Here is a 24329-nt window from a genome sequence, read left to right as displayed (position 1 = left end):
GGTAAAAGTGCTGGTAGGACAACAGCATCCGAGTCTGGGAAGGGCTTCCAAGAGGATCATTTATTATTAATTTATTTTTACATTTATATCCCACTCTTGCTCCAAGGAGCCCAGAGCGGTGTACTACATACTTGAGTTTCTCCTCACAACAACCCTGTGAAGTAGGTTAGGCTGAGAGGGAAGTGACTGGCCCAGAGTCATCCAGCAAGTGTCATGGTTGAATGGGGATTTGAACTTGGGTCTCCCCGGTCCTAGTCCAGCACTCTATCCACTACACCATGCTGGCTTTCCATGCTGGCTCATGTGAAGGAGACCTAAGAAGAGCCTGGCTGGACTAGCCTAAGGCCACGATCCTCTTCCCCACCATGGTCAAGCAGATGCCCTGGGAAGCCCCAAAGCGGGAAGTGGAAGCAGACCCCCTTTCCACCTTCGCTTTCTGCAACTGGGATTTAAAGGCATATTGCCCCTGAACAGGTTCCACTTCACCATCATTACTAACAGGCATGGAGTCCTGCTGTGGCTTTACTAATCCCCTTTGAATCAATTTTTTGTCTAACCCCCTTTAAAAGGCATCTAAGCTACTGCCTTTCACCACATCTGGTGGCAGTGAGTTCCCCATGTTAAAATATACTACTGCAATATAGTTAAGTATACTACTGTAAACTGCTTTCAGAAGTGCTGAAAGGAGTTTACAGAGAAATGTAAATAATAAAAAAGGTGGTTCCTTGTGCCAATGAACTCAATTTAAAAAGAAGCATAAGGTAGACACCAGCAACAACCACTGGAAGGATGCTGTGTTGGAGTTAGGTAGGGACATTTGCATAAGCTTTGTGTGAAGATCTGGTGGCAATGAATTCCCTATGTTAAATGTATGCTTTCTGTGAAGAAGTCCTTTCTTTTCCCTGTCCTATCTACCACCAATACATGTCATTGATCTGCCCCAAGTTCGAGAACTGAGAGAGAGTGAGAAAAGCAGATCTCTGGCTGTTTCTTGTTAGCATCCTGCACTTGATGCAGCAAAGGGATAGAAGAGGGGGACTGATTACTCCCAGGTGTCTGGAGACCTCCTGACGTTGGGGGGGGGGGAGTTCCCAATCATGCTCTGCCTGGAGAGGAGGGGAACTGTGGGAGGGGACAGCAGGCTCTCTTGCCTGTCCGGCCTGGGGGAGGCTGGAGGCCTTTCTGGAGGGATCCAAGAGTTCCCAGGTTCTTGCTGTTGGCGTTTGTGATTATTTAGCAAAGCACCAAGGAAGCAACCACTCCAGTTACAGAGTGCAGAGTTTAGTGGTTATAGCTGTTTAAGGAACATGCGTGGAGATCACTGTAGAGTCTAAACCAAATTGATTCATTGGTGGAATACATTTGGGATAGGAAAGACCCATCCAATCTATCAGCTACATAATGAATAGGTAGGGAAGGAGAGAGAGAGATGTCCCCATCAAAGGAAGAGGACTGACTCACTACAGGAAGTTCCTGAGGAGTCAAGGCAGGGGTCATAGAGTAGAGGCAAGCAGGGACCGGTAAAGGAGATCCTCACTAGCAGCTACCTCTGCTCCCAGTGCCCCAAGTGGTTATTGCGACTGTTGGTGCAAAAGGTGCACTGGAAGTCTGTCTCCAACACCTGCGTCTACAAGGAGCGCCTGGAAGGTTTTGTGCAGGCTTGCTCCGTTCTGGCTATGAGTAATTTCTCTCTCCCGCCCTGTCTGGTTGCCCACCTCCCCACAAGGCCACTACAACTCCCCCAGTGAGCCCTGATGGCGCCCGTGCACAAATTCCCCGCTCTCTTCTGCCCCCAGCTTTGCCATTTTCCTCCCCGATTTGCCCCTCATGTGTGGGTTGTTTCCTCTCCTCCTCCTCCTCCTGTCACTCCCTGTCCCCTCGAATATATCACGAACCAAGTCAACTCAGGATGCAGTCGGGACAGCGAGGAAGCGTGGAGCGACCCAGCCCCCAGAGGACGGCGGAGTCCGGGCGCAAGTTCACCCCAAAGCGGGGATTGGAGGCGAGGGAAAGCCGTCAGTCAGCCGCCCGCCCCCTCCTCTCCCCATGGAAGTGGTGGTGCTAAACGCCTGGCCGGCATCTTCACAATGTTAGGGGGGAAGCCGCGGTGGGGTCTTGCACCTCCGCAGTCTGCAAAGCACCCAACAGTGAACTAAATGGATCCGCCTCGAGTTCGAGAATGAATGGCGGGAGACTGAGCCGCAAGTTCCCTCCGGCCCTTCCTGCACAGCACCCCGCCTTGGATGCTCCAGAGAGGAGAGGCGGACCACATCCAGGACCTGGCACCTGGCTAAATCCCTAAGAGAGACTTGCAGCAGGAGAATCGAGAGGCTTGGGGAAACAAGAGACTTGGGACCCTACTTTGCAACGGGGTTTATTTATTTATTTTATTGTTGAATTTATATACCGTTTTTCATTAGAAATGATCCCAAGGAGGTTTACAAAAGTTTTTTAAAACTACAATAAAAATGACAATTAAAAGTTAAGCTAAAAATATGAAACAAATCTGATTTAAAATATATAAAATACAAACATAGAAACTATATGTGGGTAAAACACACAGAAGCAGCAATTTAAAAAATCATATAAAGGCCTGGATTAAAAAAAAAACAAGATTTAACAAGCTTTCCAAAATTCAAATATATTCAAATATATTTTCAAATAGGATTCAAATATAAACCGCATCTGAGCTGCTGGCCGGAATGAGGACCCGCCCCCCCCCTTCCCAAAGAGCACTTTCTTCTTGCTGTCTCCCCCACTCAGCCCACCCCATTTTAAACCCAGAACTTAGAAGGACACTGTAGAGGTTGAAAAATGCAGGAGACGCACAGTAGGAACTTCCGGCTCACCTTGGACTGCAGCCCTTAGTAGTGGTTAGCCGCTCAGACGTGCCAAATTTTCTTCACTCTGTTCTGCTGTGTCCCGAGGAAGAAGGAAATTGTGGGAAGAGGCAGGATCTTTTGCACAGCACAGCAAATGCGTCTGTTGTATTTGGGGCATTTTCTTGGCGTGGAGCTGGAGGCCACTCCCTGAAGAAAGAGAAAATTCCCACGTCCTTGCTTTCACGCGGAACTTCTTGAAACCCCCGTGAAAAAGAAGCGGAAGCTTCCACGCCTCTCCTGTGTGGGGAAAGTGACTACTGTTTCCTCATTGCTGAAGGGATCTGGTGAGTCCCATGTGCATTTGTGGGGAGGGGACCAAGGGGGGCTACAGGGGAGGGCTGGTGAGAAATGCCAGGTGGGCAAGGGGTGGGAGGAAGGGAGAATGAGAACAAAGGCAGCTGCTGAATGGTTCTGGGCCAGGCGTAGAAAAGCAAGTTTGACTATCTCCGTCTGCTCCCTGCCCGCTTCATCCCATAATAGCAAGATGCTCTGCCCTGTTCACCAACCCCAGATTTCCTCATAGTGGGAGGACTCAAGAGAAAGCCCAGGGGAGGAGTCAGGGGGAGGGGAGTTACTAGGGAGAGGTCAAAGAGGGAAGGATGCTGCACTGAAGCCTTTGTTCTGTGGCCCTCAAGGAAAGAGATAACCCCCCCGTCACCCCACAACCTTTCTAGCTTCTCTTTGACTCCTGGCTTTTGGCTCATTTTCTTGCAGGGAGAAAATCCTCCAGGTGGAATTTAGGTCTCTAAAATCTTCATCCCTCAGGAAAGAACAAGGAAGTACTTTGGCTCTCCTGGGAGGCTGACTTGGAGCACAGCTTAAAGATGGGGAAGGAAGACCCAGCTAGCTGCCAAGCAGAAGAAGGCCTTGAGGCCAGACAAGTGGGGAGCACTGGGGAATTCTGGGAAAGGACCGAGCAGGAGATGCTGGTTGAGGACATCAGGAGCTCAGAGGCCCAGCACCTGCGCTTCAGGCAGTTCTGCTACCAGCAGGCCGAGGGGCCCCGAGAGGTTTGCAGCCGACTCCACAGCCTTTGCCATCAGTGGCTGAAGCCGGAAAGCCACATGAAAGCTCAGCTCATGGACCTGGTGATCCTGGAGCAGTTCCCGGCCATCCTGCCCCCAGAAATGGAGAGCTGGGTCAGAGAGTGTGGAGCGGAGACCAGTTCCCAGGCAGTGGCCCTGGCAGAAGGTTTCCTCCTGAGCCAGGCAGAGGACCAGAGTCAGGAAGAGCAGCAGGTGAGAGAGCAGTTTATCTTGGGAGCGGCAAAGGACTGAGAATGTGAGCCAGGAGATCCTAAATAAGCCCCAGAGAGCAACTTGGAAATCCACCCACTTCAACCCCTTCTTGAGTTAGGGGCCTTCTTGGGAATGTGGCAGAGCATCTGATTCCATGCAGAACGCCCCCGGTTCCATCCCTGGCATCTCTATGTAGGGCTGGGATAACCTCCTGCCTGAAACCTTGAAGTCGCTGCCAGTCAGAGTAGATAATACTGAGCTAGATTTAGGAAAGGCAGTATATAAACGTATTGCTTATTTGTTGGATTTCTGTACTACTTTTCATGAAAATAATCTCAAAGCAGTTAACAATATAATGAAAACAATACGTAAAATACAAAAGTACAGAATATAAAAATAAAATCTCATTCAGAAGCCTGAGTGAACTGCCACATATATTCTTTCTTCCTAAAAACTGTCAAAGAGACAGAGGAGTGGATGTCAGCCGGGAGAAGAAGTCTCTGTCAGTCACTGTAGACAATACTGAGCTAGAATTAACAAAGGCAGTATATAAATTGACATACATACATACATACAGGACCAAGGATCAGACTTTGTGTAAGGATTTTTCCTATGGGACTTTGCTGCACCTTTCCCTTTCTAATGCCTTTCTTCCTGCTCCCTGTTGGGATTCTCTCCTGTCTGTCTCAGGAGCAAGGACTGTTGTCGGAAGCGGCCCCTGACTTCCCTGAGGCTGAGAAGGCTCCATCAGGCACCAGGCAGAGGCCTCTGTCCAAGGAGATCCCCAGGCAGGAGGACAGCAGTGGGGCCACCTTGCTGGGTAAGGAAGTATGGGGTGGATGCTCCCTTAAACCCCCTCGCAAATACCCATGTGAAGGAATGAGGCGTCCACCTCCTGTCTGTGTTCTTTAGAGTTTTGTATTATGCATATAATTGCTTACTCCCTGTGTTCTGTCTTAAGAAGCTGTTCAGGGGAAGAGTTCTGCTGTTCAGTTTTTGGCGGGAAGAGAGCGTTTGGTTTGATTGGCTGTATTTTTTTAAGATTGAGGGGACTTGGGTTTTTTAAAATTGGTTTGTTTAGCAATATTGAAAGGTGGGGGAGAATAAAAGGAGGTTTGCCTGCAGCAGAAAGTTAGTGAAAGCTGGAGGAATAATAGTTTAAAGCTAGCATTTGAGCTGACTAGGAGTAAGACCCCAAGAGAGACTGCTGGGACAGTGGAGAGGCAAGAAGGCTGCAAGAGAAAGCTGACGGGGGCTGTCAAAAACGGAACACTTGAAATCACGGATCGCTGCAGCAGGGGAGAGGCAGAAAGGACTCGGTGATGCTGGTGGTGGTGGTGGTGGTGGTGAAGGATTCTGGCCTCTTGCAGGGGAAAGACGGAAGCTTTGGGAGAAGCCATCTTTTGCATTCCTCTTGAGACTGATGCTGAGTCTAGTTTGTATAAGTTATTTGGCTGGGTTATTCTTTGCTTTTCTTGTGCTTTTTGTTCTACCTGACATTTATAAACAAAATTTTACTTAATGTTATGGAACTGTTTTGAAACTAAGAGGATCTTGAACCAAGTAAATTTTTTCTGGATGTTTCCATAGTGTCTCTGTCAATTATTTCCCTCCACCCAATGCCTATTTTTCCCCACCTACTGCCTCTGCTGATACGCCAGTTGCATCAGTTTCTGAGATAAATGATCTCAGAACAGTAGTACAACTGCTGGTCACCTCCAGACTTGACAACTGCAACGTGATCTATGTGGGGCTGCCTTTGTACGTAGTCCAGAAACTGGAGTTAGTCCAGAATGTGGCAGCCAGGTTGGTCTCTGGGTCATCTCGGAGAGATCATATCACTCCTATCTTAAAAGATCTACGTTGGCTGCTGATAAGTTTCTGGGCAAAGTACAAGGTTTTGGTTATAACCTATAAAGCCCTAAACAGCTTGGGCTCTGGGTATTTAAGAGAACATCTTCTTCAACATGAGCCCCATTGCCACCATCTCATTTGGTGGCTACGTCAGGAGGGGCCTTCTCCATTGCTGCCTTGAGGCTTTGGAACACACTTCCTGCTGAAATAAGAGCTTCGCCATCTCTGACAACTTTTAAAAAGGCAGTCAACACACATTTGTTCACCCAGGCTTTTCATTAGATATTGTTTTAATTGTGTTTTAATAGTTTTAATGTTTTAAATTTTAATTGTTGAAATGTGTTAATCTTTTTAATGGTTGCTTTTATTGTTTTGTTGTAAACTGACCAGAGGACTTGTGTTTTGGGCAGTATAAAAATGTATTACATACATACATACATACATACATACATACATACATACTTGCCTAAGTTACCAGTCCACCTTTTGGTCACGCTGAGAGAGAGGCTCCAGTGACAGGATGGTAGAACCAGTCAAAAGAACTCTGCCTGGTGGCAGTGAGTTGTCTTATGCCCAGGGCCTGCTGGGGCAGTATCCTCCCCAATCCCTGCTGTCTGTGGTCTGCTTGAATGCTTCCCTGCTCCTGTCTGCGGAGGTTTCTCCTCTCTGGACCCTTGCAGCTTTTAGAAATCTCTTGGTTACAGGAGTTATATATCAAAGCCTGTATGTTCAGAGATTATGGGTAGAAACGTTTCCTTTTATAGAGGTTAAATACAAAATTGTGCACAAATTCATAATTCATGTAAAGGATAAAGCATCATGGGAAATGATCAAATTGCCAGGCTGTGCCTCCTCAATATTTTTTTCTGGTGTCTGTCCCAGTTTCATACAGTGCAGTACCCAAAAGAGCTCAAGAGGGTGGCGGGGTTAGATCTCCGCTTGCAGAGCCAGCCTTGCATCTCACCTGGCTCTCTAGGAAGTGTGAATGGGAGACTAGAAGTGTGAGCACTGTAAGATATTCCCCTTAGGGAATGGAGCTGCTCTGGGAAGAGCAGAAGGTTCCAAGTTCCCTCCCTGGCGAAATAGCTAAGATAGGGCTGAGAGAGGATCCTGCCTGCAACCTTGGAGAAGCTGCTGCCAGTCTGTGTAGACAATATTGCGCTAGATGGACTAAGGGTCTGACAAGCCAACATGAAGAGAATTGTTTAACTTGACACTTGATCCTCTCTCTCTCCTATATTTCAACATTTAAGATTTCATTTAGGAGTCTCTCCCAGCCCTACCTGGTGATTCTGCCCGGGATTGAACCTGCGACCTTTGGCATGAAAGCAGATGCTCCCCCACTGAGCTATGACCCCAGCCCCTAAGCCAGGGGAATATCTCACGGCAGAGAGGGCTCCCATGTCTTCACCCATCCAAATGCAAAGGAAAGTGAGCTCTGCTGAGCGAAGGGTTCATGCTTTCTGCTGCAAGACTGGCTGTCCATCCTGAGCCATCTTTACTATGGAAGAATCATCCCGAGTGGACACTTCCCCAACACGTCCCCCATTCCTTTTTATATATTTTGCCCTCTTTCCTGTCTGGTAGACTAGAGCATCTGAAATCTCTGCCCTGCTTTTATGTTCCCCTTTTGTGGGGTCAACCCTTTTCTCCAGCCTCTCCACAGTTAAAATATACAATACATTTTGTTATGACAGATGTCAACCTTGTGTGTCCAAAACTGCATTTTGAATTCTGCACAAAGCCAACATGAAGAGAAATATGTTTACTCTGCACTTGACTGACTCTCTCTCTCTCTCTCTCTCTCTCTCTCTCTCTCTCTCTTTTATCCTCCTATGTCCTCCTGTCACTCTTGTGTTCTTTGCAGGTGCTGGAATGACGCTGCCAGGGCCTTCTCAGCCATCGCTTCTTCCTGGTGGGATGGAAGATGCTTCAGGACCACAGAAGCAGGTAGGGGAGGGATTGTTAGGAAAGGAGAATGTGGGGCAGACAGACAACCCCTTGGAGCTCCCTCAGGGGCTGTGATCCGCCCTCTTTCCTTCGGCTTCTGTCAAAGCTGCTGACTAGGAAGCCTTGAATCTTGTGAAGGCTGGAATCTGGCAAACGAGACAAGGAGGAGCCTTTGAAATGGTTGGCTTCCAATTACTGAGCAGGGTTGAAGTAAGTGTGCCTCTTCATCTCAGGAGAGCATCTTTTTCAAGTGGTGGCTGCTGGTATCTCCACTGTGTACTTTTAGTTGCATCCTCTGTGAGGCAGGACACAACCACCCTCCGACTATGGTTTTTTGCTATTTAAACCACTTTATTTAATTGTTTATTAAAACATTTTTATACCGCCCAAAACTTACGTCTCTGGGCGGTTTACAACAGAATAAAAAAGTAAAACATTCGTTAAGACAAAAAGGTGGGGGGACGACGACACATGACAACAATTTAAAATTTTTAAAATAATATTTTAAAAACAGCATTAAAACCATTAAAACAACATTAATTAAAAGCCTGAGTGAAGAGATGTGTTTTCAAAGACTTCTTAAAAGCTGTCAGAGATGGGGAGGCTCTTATTTCACTATTTTGAACCACATATCAATATAATTTAAATACTTGAAACCACATAGAAATATAATTGATGACCCTGCAGGGAACATTCCTTGCCCTTCTCACACCACCTCATCTGAACAGCTGTTGAGGATTGTGCTTCAAGGAAAGAGCCATTATGCATTCTGTGAGGGTGAACATGTTTCCTTCCTCTCTTTCAGGGCCAGGTGACCTTTGAGGAGGTGGCTGTGCTTTTCACGGAAGAGGAGTGGGCTCTGCTGGATCTGGACCAGAGAACCCTGTACAGGGAAGTCATGGAGGAGAATAGGGGCAATGTGGCCTCTCTGGGTAAGGCTCCTTTTTTTTTCTTGAAAGGGGAGAGTAAAAAGCCTGGTTCAGACATGATGTTGTGCAGATGTCTGTACACTCATACAGTATATGTGTTAGGGTGAATGACCATGACTATACAAAACCTTGTGGGGTCTCAGAGAAAGTATGCTGATACACAAAGAGTCCCCCTAAACAAACACATGATTATACCTTTATCTTTGATGGTTAATACATTTACATTTGGCATTAAAACTGTTGACAAAAGTGTTCCGGGGTGACTGGTGAAGCACCCCTACATGTGTTCATGTGTTCAGGCTTGTGTGGGGCATTAGCGAGGTGGTGTGGAGAAATTCTGCGTCAGAATAAATTTGTGCAAAGTTCTGTTACTGGGGAAATGAACTGACAGAGAGTAGGTTAAGCTTCAAAAATAATAAGGTTTTATTGGAGGGAGGAAAGAAATGTTTAGTTACAGCAATATTACTTAGATATGTTACAGAGAGACTAGATCACTTGCAAAGACACTTTTTTTTTTAGCTTGGATTCGAATGAGATGAAGTCCAAACTATCTAGAGGAAGAATGCTCAGAAAAATAGGCTTTGGGACTTGAGAAGAAGCAGGGATAGGGGAGCCCAGAGATGGTGCGAAGAGCAAGACACAGCTTGATGTTGCAGCGGGTGCCAAGTCTATTGCCCGGACAATGGGTGACTCCAGAGACCAAGGCGCGAAGAGCAAGGCCTGGTGTTACAGCGGGTGCCAAGTCTGTTGCCCAGACGACGGGTGACTCCAGAGACCAAGGGAAGCACACTGGTTCATGAAACCAGGGCCAGTGAGAGCCCAAAATGTGTCCTGAGGCGAAATTCCAGTTTCTCCTCTTTCCCAAAGAGGGAAATTGCGGTGGATCTCAAAAGGATCCATTGTCTCTGTTTGCTGTGCTGGAATATAACACATATATTCATATATGTGGTGCTTGACGCGAATGGTCAAGCACCACCTGTATGTAGATGAACTAAATGGACGGGCAAGCTCTCATCTGTCAGGTTGGAAGGACCCAGTCATCCAGTCAGTATTTTAATGAGCACACGTCTTGACCTCCTATCGCCAACTTAGCTCCTTTGTGATGGGGAAGGGAGTAGTGTTGGCATGCCTTATCTGCTTTTTCCTGCTGAGGTGATTGGTTCCAGCTTGTCTGAGGCAAGCACAAGGGATGGGGGAGTAAAAGGGTCAATCTGTGGACCAAGAGACCATGAAATTGAAGTCAACTTGTAAGTTAGCTCCGGGTCTGCTTAGAGATTCCCAACACAGGGAAAGGTGCAATGCTAATCCCCTGTCAATTTGCCTGATGGCTGGTGACCCTGGGGGCAACTGTCCCACTGCCTGCTAAGTGCCCTGTCCCCATATGCCAGGCCTGCTCAACTTCGGACCTCCTGCAGATGTTGGCCTACAACTCCCATAATCCCTGACTATTGGCTGCTATGGCTGGGGATTATGGGAGTTGTAGTCCAAAAACATCTGGGGGGCTTAAGCTGAGCACGCCTTTGGCATATGCCAACAAATGGGGAGCCCACAATCCCGTAAAGCTCCCGAGCATGTTAGGAGTGAGAACTACAAGCCTGTAGTCTCAGACATAAGCAGAGAGGCTTCTGGGGGCCCACAGAATAGCAGTGTTGGCAACTATCTGGAATCACCAATCTGTATACCTGCTTCATAAAGGGTAGATAACATATCATCTAAATAAAACTTGTATAAATCCAGATAGTATATTCCTAGACAATAAACAATATATACTCTCCAAAGTGAAAAAATCATTACTTACAAATGCTCACATACACACACACGATGTATAAAATATGAACTATATGTTACCAAAAGGGTATTCCAAAGGGAGTCCTGAGTTACCCAGGAGTTTACAAGTTTCCATATCCACCGTGTGGAGTGAATTGTTCCACGGGCTGCTTTTCCACTCATGGTAAGGAACAGCCCAAGGAGGTACTTTTCCAAATAAATGTCCTACACCAAAAAATGTTTTGACCATGGTAGTCTTCACCAGTGGCATTAGTACTGAAGAATCATACTCCTTGTGTTCCCATGTAATGATTCTATGTAATACAAATATATACACCAATCTGCGTTTACAAACCTCCTTTAGGGTGGTCCTCCCCTCAATTGAGAGCTATATCCACCTGCAATGACTGTTACCTCAACAATGGGTTGGTATGTAAACATTTTATATGGAACAGTAATTAATTCATCCATCCATATATCCAAATAATGGATTCACCCATTTTCTAAAATATACAGGATGTCAAAACCTGTAAAAAGATATAAACATACTTAGTACACATTCAGCATTTGGGCCTACTTCAAACCAGCTGTGAATCTCCTCTCTCGGTGGTGGCTCTTCTAGTCATGCATTCAATTTTATAGACTCTAAAGGTACCTCCGGTGTTTGGGCCACCTGGGCCTTGTGAGGCCTATGATATACAAAATCTTATTCTGGAAGTACTTAAAAACCTCCCTCAAATGGAATGCTGCAGGCTCAAAAGGATTATTCCCAAGGGAAGTCAATATAACTGATTCTTGGGTGCTCTGATATAAACAGTGTTTATCTACGCATAAAAACATAAGCAGATTTAGCCACGGACTTCGAGGACCTGGTCCGTGGCCTCCTGCCTCCTGGAAGGCCTCTGAATTGGGGAGGGGGGCCTCCTGCACTGGCAGCCTGTCCGGCAGGCGCACCTGCACAGTGTAAATATGAAACGTTGCATACTGGTGATGTCACGGCATGCAACATTCCATATACACACTGTGCAGGCGTGCCCGCTGGACAGACTGCTGCTGCATGGGGGAGTCCTACTCCACTTGTAACTCAGCCCCCACGGCAAATATAAGCAAGGGGCTGCGGTGGGACAGGCGAGGGGCGGCGGTGGGGCACTTCGGAACCCCTGATCACTGGAGCGCCCCCTACCCAGGAACAGTGGTGGGGCAACAGCAAGCCTTAAAAATAAATAAATAATGTGAGGCTCATGGCGGGGGCGATGTGGGAGGGCCTCCGAAGCCCTCAGGTCTGGGCTGCTATTGGACCTCGGTGCGCCCCTGCATAAAAAGACCAGTCCATAAACCATATGAATACTTAGTTTATCTGAAGCTAAACAGGGATCCAGTTTTCCAAAGGGTTTACAAATTTCTGACTTATAATGCATCTCCATAAAGATCATATATCTCAACAGATCTCCAGCAATGGCCAGAACTCTACATATGTTTTGTAAATCCAATTAACCTCCTCATTTAATCCAAATGAGGTCCAGGTTTTAAGTGTGTGGATCCAGAAATGTTTGATGCAGTAATAAACTATTGCTATTATCCTTGTGCTTCCAAATTGAACCTTATATAATCTGCTTTATGGTTCAAGTGTTTGACCAAGGGTGCCTTCCTTATGCAACTCTTATGTTCAATAATCAAATTGTTAATGTTCCGAGTTGTCTGGCCCACATCTAACAATGTACAGGGACATTGTATAGGACACATAATTTGCTCTTGAATTGGTCTGCCACGGTTCTGCCCAAGTACATGCCGAAACTTCCCCCCGACCCCCAGACAGTTGAGGTTGGCTCGGGGATTCTAAAGTAAACATTTTTTATTTTTTTTAAATTAAATATTCACCCTTGGGAGGTGTGGCTGCGGAGGAAGTCTGCTGTTTCCCTCTCTCCCTGGTCACATGCCAGGGCACATGCGTGACAGCCTCAAAAATGGCCGCTGTCACCGAAGAAAGTGCCAGAACAGCCCGAACAGTCCTGTGGCTGTAGGCCCATTTAATGTATTAATGTAATGTATTTGACCTTTCCTTATTTCCATGCTACTATGAACCAACATATCTCTAAAGTTGGGGCTTTGTTTCTGAGCAAATATATGTGGGCCATTTCATTTTGGAATATCATGTAATAAAGACCAATGCTTTTTAAGATTCTGTTGCATGGCATAGGAGTGAGTATCAAAAGTGACTGGAACTATCATCCTTCCTAAGGTGTTCTTTTTTTAAATCGAGAATCTGGTTGGAGGATAACACTGTCTTTCTATCTAAGATGTTAGCTCTATAATACAGTAGTTCTTAATCATACAGTATGGGTATTCTTCATCTAGAAAATGCATTGTTAAAATAGATGTGCATTCATGTTAAAAGTGAAGCTGGGTACAGGATCCTCAAATGCATGGTACAGATAGGAAGGGTACTAATGTATCTGTGATCAACATAATGCATGAATGACTGTACATGTGTACAGATCAGGAAAGGCCAATTCCATGCTAGGAATAATTAGGAAGGGGATTGAAAGTAAACATGCTAATATTATAATGCCTTTGTAAAAATCTATAACCAGCCCCGAGTATTATGGTTTTTATCTATGCATTTCTTTTAATGCAAACCCTTTTTTGTAAGGGCAGATCCTTTTTTCTTTTCTTTTTATGCAAGCCTTTCCAATGTAGAATTGTTTTTCTTTTCCATGCAAAGCCTATGCTACCAAACCCTTGTATCATAAAAATTATATCAGACTTTTGGGAACAATAGAAACTATGTAGAAAAGAACTCATGTTTATCGCCTGTCCAATCTAGACCTGGTTATTATGGTACTTATATTATGTAATGGTACCGGGTATTATGTTATGGTACTGACAGGGTGTTTGTTTCAAGATAAGAGGCAGTAATTGGGATAAAGTAAGTTCAGGTCAACATTGACCCCTTTTCTTGAAAGTGTCTCATCTTGACAAGACAAAACAACTAAGAGGGAGCTTTTGTGTTTCTAGATGCTGAGAAAGCATTTGATAGAGTTGAATCAGTCCACTTATTTCAGACATTAGAAGTGTTTGGACTTGAAATACTGATCGTGGCATCCTACCCACCCACTCACCCATTGAGCCTGTGTTGCAGCTGGCTTGAGAATCCGGATGATGACAGCTAGGACTCTCTGCCTGCCACATCCACCCATGTCTTGGTAACGCAGAGCAGTCTGGCTTTCTTCTTCTTCCCTCAAAAGAACATGTTAAGTGGGGGCTGATCAGTGATAGGAGACTCCTTTTCCATCCCTGGCTCTGACCAATTTTCTCTCTTCATTCCAGCAGATGACAGTGGGGAGAGGAACAAGGAGGGAATTTGCAACGGAGGATTGATGGGTGGTGCCAGCTGGAAAGAGAGAAAAAAACAGAAAATGAAAACTAAAACAAAACAGAACAAAAATGGATCTCATCATGGCAAAGTCTATAACATCAGAATCCAAAAAATAATGGAGAAAGAACCAGAAATGAAAATGTGCTCTCTGAGAAGGAAAATCTTCTGTTCTGAACCAAGCTTTCAACCTCAGTGGGAAAAGCACACAGGAGAGAAACTATATAAATGCTTGGAATGTGGAAAGAGTTTCAGTTGGAGCGGACATCTTACTAGGCATCAAAGAACCCATACTGGGGAGAAACCATATAAATGCTTGGAGTGTGGAAGGAACTTCAATCAGAGCGGACATCTTACTATGCATCAAAGAACCCACACTGGAGAGAAACCATATAAATCAGAGGTTCTCAAACTTGGGTGCCCAGATGTTGTTGGACTACAACTCCCATCATCTGCAGCCTTTGACCACTGTAGCTAGGGATGATGGGAGATGTAGTCCAACAACATCTGGACACCCAAGTTTGAGAATCCCTGATATAAATGCTTGGAATGTGGAAGGAGCTTCAGTCAGAGCGGAACACTTATTAGACTTCAAAGAACCCATACTGGAGAGAAATCATATAAATGATTGGCGCATAGTTCACATCAAATAATCCACACTAATTTCTTGTGGCAAATACAGGAAAGGATCTCATAGACCTGAAATACACAAATTTATATTTTGGTGTTAGCTTTTGTATGAAATATGTTTAATATAGGGGCCATGCTTGTAAAACATAATTCTTCATTGCCCAGTTAATCCTATGGCCTCCTTCTTTTCTGGAGTAGCACAGAGCAGTAACTTTATCCACTGACCTTTATCCACGCATTAAGTTGGATGATGTTTCTTAGCTCTACTGTTCAATATAAATGCAAAGGGATGCACATTGGGACAAAAATCCCAACTTCAGATATAAACTGATGGGGTCTGAACTGTCGGTGACTAACCAGGAAAGGAATCTTGGGATTGTGGCAGACAGCTTGTTGAAAGTGTCCACTTGGTGTGCGGAACTGTGAAAAAGGCATCTATCATGTTGGGGATCATTAGGAAGGGGATTGAAAAAACTCTAGACATTATCGTCTCTAGGTTGCCATGATCAAAGCAGAATAATGGGTTCCTAATATCTATGGAAATGGGAAACCGAAAGGGCCAATGAGAATCTTGGGTGCATTCCTCCTTTGCCTCATTCCTCTCACTTTCTTCTCTCCTGGAGCTCTTTCCCAAGATACTTTTCCTCTTAGGAACTCTTCCCCCTCTTTTCCTTTCATTCTCTACACAGATAGTTGGAAGGGAAGGAAGCAGCTCTGCTCTGCTGGATGGGGCCCTAGCTGTTTGTCTCTGCTTCTCCCCTCCCGCAGGTGATTAGCTGATAAGAGCTGCTCCTCCTAGGGGTGCCTGCCTCTTGGCACCAGCCTATGGGCGAGAGCAGAAGGGCTCTTTTCCTTGTGGCTCTCCGCCTTCAGACGCACAGACTGAGCCCCAATCAACAGGAAGATCATTTGGACTGTCCCTGCATGTTTGACAACATGGTTTAATACAGATCATTCAGAGCATTTAGAGCAGGCATAGGGAGATATGGCGGTGGGAGTTGGGCAGGCCGTTACAGAAGGAAACGGTCCAGACAGCTGAGGTCTGTTCTTTTTTCTGAGTCATCTCTCAGTCCTGCAGCCCCAGTGAGCTCTGGAAACCATCTCTCTAGGATTAGGGGGCTGCTGCTGAATGCCAGGTCAATAAATGGTAAAACATCTCTCATCCACATGCTGATCTGGTATGTATGACGTAGACCTGGTTGGATGAGCAGGGTCGTGTTGGTCTCTCTCAGCTTTGTCCTGCAGGCTTCCTCACCTTGTGAGTTGGGGAGGGAGCGTGGTGGTCCTCTGTCGTGAGACTTTTCCCCTTACCAGGTGCCCGGTTAGATAATCTCCTGATTTCGAGGGTTTGTCCTTGAGGGTGGGCCTCTGAGATAGGCTGGAGATTCTGATGGTGTACCGACCGCCCCGCTGCACTTCAGTCTCCCTACCTGAGCTCCTAAACGCCCTCTCCAGCTTGGTGGAGCCTTTTCTGATCTTTGTTTTTCTGAGGGGCTTAGGGCAATGACACAACTCAGATGACAACTGGAACGATGCTGGAGGAAAACTTGCGGTGGAAGACTTGCGGCGAAGACTTGCGACCGAACATCGGCTAGAACCCACTTTCGGGACTACTCTGTGGCAGTGGGGGTGGTGAAGAAACATTTTTTCTCCTCATCCATTGCATCTGCTCAGTGCAAGCCAGCAGAGCACTTTCAAGTAGCATAGTTGTTTCTTCACACACACCCCTGTGTAATCAGGGAGGAACCACCTATAGCCCTCTGTGAGCAGTTTGCGTACCACTTTGCAGATAAAGTCGCTTGCATCTCTGCTGATTTGGACTCCAGGGTTGAGCAGTTCCAGCAGATGGGCTCCGGGTTCTTTTTAGTTGGTACAGCCTGAGGATGTGGACAAGATCCTGGGCAGTGTGCAAGCAACGTCATGTGCTCTAGACCAGTGTTTCTCAACCTTTTTGGAGTCAAGGACCGCTAAATTCTTTGTGCGGCGTTTCAAGGACTGCTACATTCTTTGTGTGCAGTTTCCCAGACCAGCAGTTAGTAAAGGGGTTTTAAGTTTATCTGTTAGTACTATACTACAGGTGTGCACAACTCAAATGACCTGGTGGGCCAAAACTGACTTGGCTCATGAGGGCCGAGGTCAATTTTTAGGGTGCTGATTATTAAAGTAACACTTAATATCAATCAATTAATTAAATCAAATTAAAGTGAAATTAATTAAAATGAATTTAATCAAAATTTAACTTTTGAAGTTCTGGCAGGCCAAGATTAATTTAAATTAAAATAAAATTAATTGAATTAAAAATTCTAATAAAATAAATACAACACAATCTGTACAAAATACATAACAATAAAATGCATTGCTCTTCCTTTCCACCTCTGCCAAATCACACTTAACATGAAGCACTTGTAATAAAAAAAAATTAGAGAAGTTTTTCTCATAATTTTGGATAAGAAGATTACACTTTGATCAGAAGGGAGAGAGAGAGCGAATGGAGGAGGGGAAGAAAAGGAAAGGAGGCTTGGCTTGAGAGAGAGAGAGAATTGAAGGGGTAGAAGGGGAAAAGGAGAGGGAAGGATCTGAAGTCAAGAGAAGTCAGAGAGAAGCAGCAAAATGATGAGGAGGCAACATCTCCAGGAAAGGGAAGGGGCTGAAGCCGAGAGAATAAGCCAAGGAGAAGCATCAAAATGACGAGGAGGCAATGTCTCTAGCTCTGTTTCCCAGGCTTGCTCTGATTAGCTATGTTTCCAGACCCAGCGAGCTGTTTCCAGACCCCCCAAGCTCAGCTGCCTGCAGGAGAGGTGCTACCACGGGCAGGCAGCTGAGTGTTGTTCTTCTGTGTTTGTTTTTGGCGGGCGGGGAACATGCAGAGGCGGAGAGAAGGAGCAGAGCAGCAGCAGTAGGTAAGCGAGGCGAGCCGCTCACCCAGTGGGTGTTGCTGTGCATGCACAGAGGGAGTGAGGGAGCAGCAAGCACACACACAAGCCAAGGGTGAGGCTGCAAACAGTGAGTAAAGCTGCCCGCCTCTAGGCCAGTGTGTGCTACTGCCACCGCCCAGCTCCTTGCACTCTCTCTTTGTTGGAAGTGAAGGACTATACGCTGTCTCTTGTCTCAATGACAGTGGTGGACAGACTAGTGAGTCAGAGGGCTAGAGGGTCAAGACACTGGTCATCCCTTCTCTACGGCTCTGACAGTATCCCTTTGGAATGTAGATTGCTACTCTTAGGGACCCTTCCTTCCAGCCACTTCCTTCCTCTCTTCCCCTTTTTCTCTTCCTGTTCCTTCTACCTTGCAACATGCAAGCTCCTCTCCCCTGCACCATGTGTGCAGAGATGCAGAATCCATCTGCATGCAGCTAGATAGATAGATTAGAGATCCTAACTCCTCACTTTCCTATCTAGAATGGAGTTCTCTAATAAATACAATTTATATTGATTTGAAACTATGAACTGGCTCCAAGTTACTTTATTCTTAGCATACACGCATGCCTAACCAAATTCCGCTGTGTTTTGCCTCAGTGCACTCTGCTATAATGAAAAAGGGTTTCTCCTACCAGAGAGAATTCCCAACACTCTTTAGGCGATATAGAGGGAGAGGTAGCACATCACCTGCCCTGCACCATGGAATATGCAAGTGTAGGCATGGAAGCAGCTGCTCGGCAGAAGGAAGGCTGCTTAGTTCGCAGCAGGCTGCTTAGCTCGCCCAGCCAGTGAGCAGGAGGGCAAGTAGGAGAGAGGAGAAGAGGAGGGCAGGGAGACTGGCCAAGGGGCCTTGGAGGTATGGACCGGCACTGAACTCTTCGCGGACCAGCACCGGTCCCCGGACTGGCGGTTGAGAAACAGTGTTCTAGACCCTTGTCCTCCATGGCTAATCAAAACAGCTAGAGGGAAGGTATAGGCAGGTGGTTGGAGGCTATAATCAAAGCTTTGTTAAGGGAGGGCAAGATGCCATTGTGCCTCAAGGAGCTGGTGCTGAAACCACTAATAAAAAAGCCCTCCCTTCATCCCTCCAATCTGAAGAATTATAGACCTGTTTCTCACCTCCCCTTTTTTGGGAAAGGTGATAGAGCGTGTGGTGGGCTCTCAGCTGCAAAGGGTCCTGGATGACATTGATTATCTGGATCCCTTTCAGTCTGGCTTCTGTCATGGATATGGGCCTGAAACTGCCTTGGTTGTCCTAGTGGATGACCTGCACCGGGAGCTTGAAAGGAGGAGTGCGTCTCTGCTGTTTCTGCTGGACCTCTCCGCAGTGTTGATAACATTGACCATGGTACCCTTCTGGACTGCCTCAGAAGTATGGGGTTTGGAGGCACTGCTTCACTGGAGTGGCTTCAATCCTTTTTTGGGGAGAGGGTCCAGAAGGTGATGCTGGGGGACTTGGCTCCTTGGCCATTGGCTTGTGGGGGTCCCGCAGGGTTCAGTCTTGACCTCCATGCTGTTCAACATCCACATGAAAATCCTGGGAGAAGTCATCCGGGGACATGGACTGTGTTGTCAGCAATATGCAAATTATCATCAATATGTAGTCAGCAATATGTCACGGAGGACAGTATCAATGGCTACTAAACTTGTGGCTATAGTGACTTCCACCCTCAGAGGAAAGATGCCTCTAAATACCAGTTGCAGGGGAGTAGCAGTAGGAGAGAGGGCATGCCCTCAGCTCTTGACTGTGGGCTTCTCAGAGGCATCTGGTGGGCCACTCTGTGAAACAGGATGCTCAACTAGATAGGCCTTGGGCCTCATCCAGTGGGGCTGTTCTTATGTTCTTAGGACACTCAGCTCTATCACTCATCGCCTGATCCTAGGGAGGCAGCGGATGACCTGAATTGGGGTTTTGAGGCTGTGATGGGCTGGACGTTAGCGATGTGCATAGAACTGTGGCGAGGAGGCTCGAAGGCGGAAGGAGTGCCACTTTAAAAGCAAGGGAGGGTGCACTTACACCTCCCGCCGCCCCTCCCCCGAGCCAGCATCCCTTGTTTAGAAAGCTAATCGAGGTGGCTGGAAGTCCCCGATGCGCCCGCACATCGGGGACTTCTGGCCAGTGGGTGCAATGGGGCGGCAGGGAGGTATGTTGCTGCCCCGATTAGGTGGGGGGGAAGCGGCAGGAGGGGTAAGTGTACCCTCCCTTAAAGCGACACCCCTGCCACCTTCGAACCTCCGGACCGGTTCCGTGCACATCCCTAGTGGATGTGGGCTAATAAACGGAGATTGAATCCAGACAAGACAGAGGGGCTGTTGGTCAGTAGGAGAGCCAATCGGGATGCTGGTTCTGGATGAGGTTGCACTCTCCTTGAAAGAGCAAGTATGCAGCTTGGGAGTACTGTTGGACCCGACTCTGCTTTTGGATGCTCAGATGGAGGTGGAGGCGGTGGCCAGAGGTGCTTTCTAGAGAAGGCAAATCTGACCATTGTTACCCACGCCTTCGTCACGACACGGCTAGATTACTGTAACCTGCTCTATGTGGGGCTGCCCTTGAAGAATATTTGGAAGCTGTAACTAGTGCAAAATGCAGCAGCTATGTCTTTATCCGGAGCTGCCTGTTGGGATCATATGACACCCATTCTGAAAGAGCTGCAATGGCTATCAATTCGTTTCCGGATCCTATTTAAGGTGCTGGTTTAGACCATTAAAGCCATTAACAGTTTGGGGCCTGGATATTTGAAGGACCGTCTGCTCCCAAGGGTTTCTGCCCGCTTGACAAGATCACCGGAGGAGGCTCTGCTCCGAGTGCTGACGGTGAGAGAGGCTCAGCTGGCGAGCACACGGGACTGGGCCTTCTCAGTCATTGCCCCCCAGGCTTTTGAATGCTCTCCCAGCTGGCATCTGCTCCTCAGCGTCCATGATAATTTTGAGGAAATAGGTAAGGATGTGGCTCTTCATCCAGGCTTTTAAATGAAAGCATTGTTTTTTTACTGCTGCCGTTTTGTGTATTACTGTATTATATAGGTTTTTAAACTTATAAATAGAGATGATATTTTTATGTTGGTTATCTGAACTTTTGTATTTTAAATTGTGCATAGTTTTAATTATACTTTGAGATTTTAATGAAAAGCAGTATAGAAATAGAACAATAAACAAATCTTATTAGAAGTCCACAAGTATTTTATCTTCTAATCTAAACATATATGCTTCAGCTATGCCATGAATTCTATTCCCTTTTTAATCAGCCATACACTGAGTAGTTCTTTGTTAGTTATTTTACTAAATACCCATTTCAAACTGGCTTTTGGGCGGGCCATGGGGTGGAGACTGCCTTGGTCGGCCTGATGGGATAATCTCCAATTGGGGGAATTGACAGAGGGAGTGTGACACTGTGGTCCTTCTGGATCTCTCGGTGGCTTTCAATACTATTGACCATCGTATCCTTCTGGAACGTCTGAAGGGATTTGTGATGGGAGGCACTGATTTGCAATGGCTTTGCTCCTACCTTGCAGGCAGATTCCAGATGGTGTCCCTCGGGGACTGTTATTCTCCAAAATCTGAACTTTTGTATGGTGTCCCTCAGGGCTCCATATTGTCTCCCATGTTGTTTAATATCTACATGAAACAGCTGGGAGAGATCATCAGGAGATTAGGTGCAGGGTGTTGTCAATATGCTTATGACACCCAAATTTATTTCTCCATGTCAACATCAATGGGAGAAGGAATAACCTCCCTAAATGCCTGCCTGGAGTCGGTGATGGGCTGGATGAGGGATAACAAACAGAGGCTGAATCCAGATAAGATGGAGGTACTTATTGTGTGGGGTCAGAACTCAGAAGATGACTTTGATCTGCCAGTTCTGAATGGGGTCATTCTTCCCCAGAAGGAACAGGTACGCAGTCTTGGGGTGCTTCTGATCCAAACCTCTCCCTGGTTGATATGCCATCTTTGTCTGTTTTTTGAGATGAACAGCCTCAGAACGGTGGTACATACGCTCTATGTGGGGCTGCCTTTGTACATAGTCCGGAAACTGCAGTTGAACCAGAATGCAGCAGCCAAGTTGGTCTCTGGGACATCTAGGAGAGACTATATTACTCCTGTGTTGAATAAACTATACTGGCTGCCAATAAGTTTCTGGGCAAAATACAAGGTGCTAGTTATCGCCCTGGGTATTTAAGAGAATGTCTTCTTCATCGTGAGCCCCACCACCTGTTCATCTGGAGAGGTTTGTCTGCGGTTGCCACCAGCTCATCTGATGGCTACTCCAGGAGAGTCCTTCTCCATTCTTGCTTTGGAATGCGCTCCCTGTTGAAACAAGAGCCTCCTCATCTCTGGCAACCTTTAAAAGGGAACTGAAGACATATTTATTCACCCAGGCTTTTAATTAGACTCAGTTTTTATATTTTTAATTGGGTTTTAACTGATTGTAATGTTAGTGATTTTAATGTTTAAATGGGTTTAATTGTAAATGGCCCAGAGATGCTAGTTTTGGGTGGTATATAAATTGTTGAACTAGTTGGGTTGGGCACAGAGCATCTGCTTCTCTGGCTGGCCCACCCACCGCCACTGCCTTTTTCTCCCCCCTCCCTGCCAGCCCACTTGGCTTTCTGGCCAGCCGGCCAACCCGCTTCTCACCCCTGCTTGCTCCGTGTCCCCACCCCCCACCCCCCGCTTTCTTGTTGGCGGGCCAGCTGGAAAGCTGGCCTGCCAAGTCTTCCAACCCGCCCAACTCCTGGCGGTAGGGCCAGCATCGCTATTTCCTCCCCCATCCCCATTGCTATCCTTTCCGGCAGCTGCTCATGAACTCTCACGAGAGCTGCCACACATGGGATTAGCGACGGGTACATTTAAGAGAATTAAATATATAGGAGGATAAAGAATAAGCTTCCATGAATTCTTTTGGAGAAGCCTTCACATTTCTCAAGTGGCTGAAGGATAAATAGGATTTTAGTTAAATGTGTAGGCAAAAGTGCTTAGAGATTAATTGAGTAGAGAAAGTAGCTAGGAGATATTGGGTGGACTTTATTTTCAACACCACTCATAAGAGTAGCTTTAAATGCCGAGTGCATTCCATGCTCTTCATAATGCTGATTACTCATGTTTCTGTTTTGGTGCACTTGCCATATCTTAACTTATATGCCTAGAAATCTTGTAATAAAACCTTTAAGCTTTAAAAGGTCTGGTTACTGAATCCTGGGGTTAATCAGCCAAATTTCCTACACTGGAATAAAAGGACGCAGACTTGCAGTGGGTAAAGCTAGCTTTATAATATAATTAGTTTGATAAGTTATAGGTAAGTGAAGTCAGACAGTTTCCCAACAGGAGGTACTATTAACCTTAGGAGTACTTGGGGGGGGGGCACAGAACTCTTCTATGACCCCATGCTGCAGCTGCACAATTTGTTCCCCATGTGAGGTTCGCTTGAAGCCAACACATCCTCAGTAATGCATCTGCTACAGACAGGGAGGAAAGAGGGTGGAAACCCTCCTCCTTTGTGCCTGATTGGCTGGCTACATGCTGAAGCTCAGCATACCCTTTCTCTCAGCTTGACTGACAGGCTTCAGAAAATTAGCACGGAGTACTCCCGCTGAGATTAATAGGGTAAGTAAATTTCTCCCATTAATTTCAGTGAGACTGCTTTGGAGTAACTTCATGCGGATGTGCGCCAGTGACAGCAATAGCCTATCTCCCAAACTGTAAAACTTAAGTTTGTGGGGTGTGAATGTGTACATGAAAATTTAAATGTTCCATTTATGAGAATGGCTAGTCTACTCACTAACTTGCATCCAGATATATGTTGTTCATAAGCAATCTTACTGAAGAGAGAAGTAAGCTTGTCCTGTTAGTTTCAGTGGGAGTACTAATGAAAAACACTGTATATCTCTGCAGTCCTTGTTACCTCCACCATCACAATACCTGTGAAATTTTTATTCTGGAGGGATATTTCACCAGTGGTCCAGGTACATCTGCTCTATGGGTCTCTTGCAACAGTCATGGAGGGCAGCCCCTTTCTGGCTCAGGCATGGCTGTGTAGGAATGGTGGACTGCAAGAGGTGGACTGCCAGTGAACAGAGAGGGTAGCCTTAGGCAGCCTACAGCAGAGGGACCTCTAAACTGCCCACAGTAAAGTTGCCCCTTGACTTCAATGGGAACACCAATGAGAAACTTTGTCTCAATGCCAGTGAGTGACTGGAGCAGCCTGAATGGTAACTGTAGTGTGTGTGTGTGTGTGTGTGTGTACGTACGTGCACGTACAAAAAATCTCTATGGGGTAACCTGAGCTGTAGGTTTGCAACAGAAGGAATTTACGTGTAGTTAAAGGTTGGGAACAGTATTCCATCCAACAGGGATTCCCCAATTATATTGACTACAACTCCCAGCATCCCCAGCTATAATAGCTTTTGCTTGCGGATTATGGGAATTGTAGTCAACCTATGAGCCACCTCGTGGCGCAGCAGGGAAGTAACTTGCCTAGCGAGCAAGAGGCTGCTGGTTCAAATCCCCGCTGGTATGTTTTCCCAGACTATGGGAAACACCTACATAGGGCAACAGTGATATAGGAAGATGCTGAAAGCCATCATTTCATACTGCGCAGGAGATGGCAATGGTTAACCCCTCCTGTATTCTACCAAAGAAAACCACAGGGCTCTGTGGTTGTCAGAAGTTGACACTGACTCGACGGCACAACTTTACTTTTACTTTAGTCAACCTATGGAAATCCCTCTTAAAGGCAGAGGTGCTTTTACCCCTAGACTTCTGGGTGGAAGTCCAGGGCCTCCACACCCCCT

General features: G+C 46.3%; 1 protein-coding gene across 3 annotated transcripts; it reads left to right on the top strand.

The window, feature by feature from the left end:
* The first annotated feature begins 1108 nt into the window (after positions 1-1108).
* LOC128345480 (zinc finger protein with KRAB and SCAN domains 7-like) lies at positions 1109-14723 on the top strand. Of its 3 annotated transcripts, none has more exons than XM_053297485.1 (6): positions 1109-3166; positions 3648-4120; positions 4811-4940; positions 7842-7924; positions 8730-8856; positions 13948-14723. In XM_053297485.1, the coding sequence occupies exons 2-6, from the start codon at positions 3707-3709 to the stop codon at positions 14469-14471; spliced, it is 1278 nt and encodes a 425-aa protein (XP_053153460.1). In that variant the 5' UTR covers positions 1109-3166; positions 3648-3706; the 3' UTR covers positions 14472-14723. The 3 variants fall into 3 exon arrangements, with proteins under 3 accessions (XP_053153460.1, XP_053153462.1, XP_053153459.1); XM_053297487.1 differs by having other exon boundaries at positions 3597-4120; positions 13951-14723; XM_053297484.1 differs by having other exon boundaries at positions 3597-4120.
* Positions 14724-24329: the final 9606 nt, after the last annotated feature.

Source organism: Hemicordylus capensis, chromosome 2, assembly GCF_027244095.1.
Source record: "Hemicordylus capensis ecotype Gifberg chromosome 2, rHemCap1.1.pri, whole genome shotgun sequence".
In the NCBI taxonomy this organism is placed as follows: Eukaryota; Metazoa; Chordata; class Lepidosauria; order Squamata; family Cordylidae; genus Hemicordylus; species Hemicordylus capensis.
This window is presented reverse-complemented; position numbering and strand designations above follow the sequence as displayed.